Raw genomic sequence first — 3,039 nt, 5'->3', positions numbered from 1 at the left:
GTACTACTCATATTTAACTCGTATATGGTTATTTGTCTATATTTGACCTCTCTCTACCTATTCCTTTACACTAGTTGCGCAATGGTTTAACTGAGACACTGTGCAGATGTTTTAAAATTTATTTATTCTTTTTACATTCAAATTCAATGTTGACAAGTGTTAAACACTTTTGTTACATCAAAGACAAACGAAAGAGGTCTCGCGTAATAGGCTTCGCGATATCTCACGAAACACGGTTACCCTGCGACGCGCCTGGCGCACTTATAGCTAGGCCTGCGGCACTGACACCCGAGACGAGTGAATAGGAGTGTAAATACAATTTTTGATATGAAGACTTTTTACGGTTTAACAGACTATTTGGTCATTTTGACCACATTTTTGTCCAAACATGCTCCCCAGCACCCAAACGGTACAAGATAGAGCAAAACGGACGAAATTTTCGCGCAAAGGGTTCTATTTTCACGAGTTACCCCTTAGGAGCCCATAAAAACATATTTAAAAAAAAATATTTTGCGACCTTCAGTTTTTGATTTTTTTAAAAGTCAATTTTTGAGCTAGAATGCTCATGTTCGAACTCGATCTGTCTTTTTGTGATACAGAACGACCCTGAAATTCCCAGATTGCTCTATCCATTCTTTCTCGAGTTATATTGCGGACAGGCATACAAACAGACAAACAAACAGGATAAAACTTTTCCGGTAAGTGCAGTTATGGGCTTCGCTAATCGCTCAGACAATAAAAATAAAATTATCCTAGGGAAACAGACAGCCAGCATGCTTAACACACAAACTTCTCCTCAACCTTTTTAAAGCACAAATGAGGCAAAAGTAACTGATAAAATAACTAATTTAAGACATTGAAATTGAATTTCATAGAGATAATAATATTGCAACTGAAAATATTCACAAAAATTCTAGCTAAGCAGTTTTTTGGAACAACCAACAATAAACTTGCGATACGCGCTGATAATTTACTGAAGCTTTTGTCTTTTCAGGTCCATTCGTAACTCAACGACATTAAACATTTTACGTTTAATTTGCTTTCTTCTGACAAGACACGCAACGTTCTCTGCAGGTGACTGTTGTGCAATCTGAATTTTCAAAGAGGAATTCTGAAAAGAACATGTTCCTACAAAGGTGCCAATATGACAACGTACAAGCTTTGAAAAATCTGACGTCTGCGACCCATGTGTATAGACACGAAAACGAACAACGGTATAACCTGCGATCAAAGAAAGGCAAGTATGGTACATTAAATGTAATAAATTTAAAGCACTCGTCCATATTTACCATAGTTTGTATGTTTAATCGCACCTGGTCGTGATGATAGACCATGAGATACCCAAATTCTTTCCTCGTACCTCCGAGATGTATCACAAGTCGCCACAAGTAGAACACGTGGGATATTGATGCGAGTCGTTCCTCTTTTCACGAACAGCCAGTTGCAATATTGAAGGGAGTTGGCATTATATCGTGCTGAATAATTCCTGCAAAACGCGTATTAAATTATGCTTCTCTTAGCCACAAAATGTTTCATATGAATCATACGAGCTATTTTGTGTTTCCAGCACCAACGACGTGGACGTGGAAGCATGACTGGTGCCTTTTGGTTTTTTTTAAGTGAGATACCCCTTTTTTATCATGTATTTCAAAAAAATAACAATCAAAGCAAATAAAATTACGTTTTATCAACTTGATATAAAATGATTGAATGGTAAACAAAACAGTGATAGAGAACAGATGAACATATTAAAATGCACCTACAAATTATCTTCGTCAGTTGAGTCCAAATCTGACGACTCAAGTTCTTGATCAGCCTGCTTAATAACTCTTTGCAAGTGGTCCTTGGGGATGACCTATGAAAAAAGAAGAGGGGAGACTAAAACTGCTGATTCAAATAATCATCATCCACAAAAAAGGTAAGTTTGTACTCACATAATCTTCTTTAAAAACTTCAGCCATGTTGTAAACTTCCATAGCGTCGCATTTTTTGGGTGTCAAACCAACACCAGCACACAGAAGGAAGTTCTTTAGCCGTGCTTTGAACGCATCTTTACTCTCACGTGCGGCGTCATACAAACTGTCAACTAGGGAATCCTCGTGGAAAGGGCCTCTTACATTGCTTGAGTAAATCCCCTGGGCATAAACCTTTAACCTTTGCGCACTGACATCCTTATGTGCCTCAATATGTGACCAGTTGGCACTGATTTTACCATCCACTGGACACATAATTTTTACATTCTGTATGACAGAGTTGCGATTGGACACTCCAAACTAAAACACAATAAAATATCTTGTCATAAAAATTGAGAGCTTTCATGCACTTCAGTGTTTAGAAAATATCACTTACCCCTTCCTCCATAGCCTTCGTAACCTTAGGCGCTACCTTTTTGCCTCCTAAACACTCAGAAGAAGGGGGGGCAGCACTCTTTTCCCGGCGTCTCAATCGCATCCCTTCATCAGCAGGTTTCGTAGGCCTGATATACTTAGAGGGATCAATTCGTTCGAGCACAACACAGCAAACCTTTTGATTCGGGTCAGGAGTGTGTGCCACCTGCAACAACAGAAATATCAACAAACGAACTCATTTGAACTCATTTGAACGAACTCGGTTGAACTCTAGACGCACTCTGCTCATCGTCACTTACAATTTCACCCTCCTCTAACTCACGATCCATGATGACTAAATGCACTTCTGAAACAAAACGAAAAAAAAAGAAACGTTTTGTGAGACAGATAACGCTGTGTTTTTTAAAACATGTAAACGCTAACATCTTATGGAAAAGAGAGAACAATGAAACGCGAGCATTTCGCATTGTAATCGGACATAAAAAGCTTTGATATCCCTATGCCTCACCACTACTTCCTACTCACGTGCTCTTGGTATGCAACGCGGATTCACGACACAAGTCGGGTCCAGGTCGGTCATCACGACTCTGTTATGGACCCGACTGATCAGATCCTGGCTGCTACCAAAAGCACGCTTTCGTTTTCGCGGAGGTCAGAGCCACAGACAAGGTTATCAGCCCCTTAGCCTCAT

The 3,039-nt window shown here is 39.5% G+C and overlaps 1 protein-coding gene across 1 annotated transcript; it reads right to left on the bottom strand.

Annotated features, from left to right (window-relative positions):
• Positions 1-1,320: 1,320 nt before the first annotated feature.
• Positions 1,321-2,681, bottom strand: LOC127751754 (uncharacterized). Its single transcript, XM_052275762.1, has 2 exons — positions 1,935-2,681; positions 1,321-1,855 (listed from the first exon to the last, which is right to left on the bottom strand). The coding sequence occupies exons 1-2, from the start codon at positions 2,226-2,228 to the stop codon at positions 1,760-1,762; spliced, it is 390 nt and encodes a 129-aa protein (XP_052131722.1). The 5' UTR covers positions 2,229-2,681; the 3' UTR covers positions 1,321-1,759.
• Between the last annotated feature and the right edge of the window lie 358 nt (positions 2,682-3,039).

The sequence above is a fragment of the Frankliniella occidentalis genome, unplaced genomic scaffold (assembly GCF_000697945.3).
Source record: "Frankliniella occidentalis isolate FOCC.00 unplaced genomic scaffold, Focc_3.1 Scaffold898, whole genome shotgun sequence".
Taxonomy (NCBI): Eukaryota; Metazoa; Arthropoda; class Insecta; order Thysanoptera; family Thripidae; genus Frankliniella; species Frankliniella occidentalis.
This window is presented reverse-complemented; position numbering and strand designations above follow the sequence as displayed.

What these genes read in the sequence shown, in the direction of transcription:
- LOC127751754 (XM_052275762.1), bottom strand. Translation starts at nt 2,228, where the DNA reads ATGTGTCCAGTGGATGGTAAAATCAGTGCCAACTGGTCACATATTGAG. An exon ending in AAGTTTTTAAAGAAGATTAT is followed by an intron (nt 1,856 to 1,934) that starts GTGAGTACAAAC and finishes CTTTTTTCATAG; the next exon opens with GTCATCCCCAAGGACCACTT.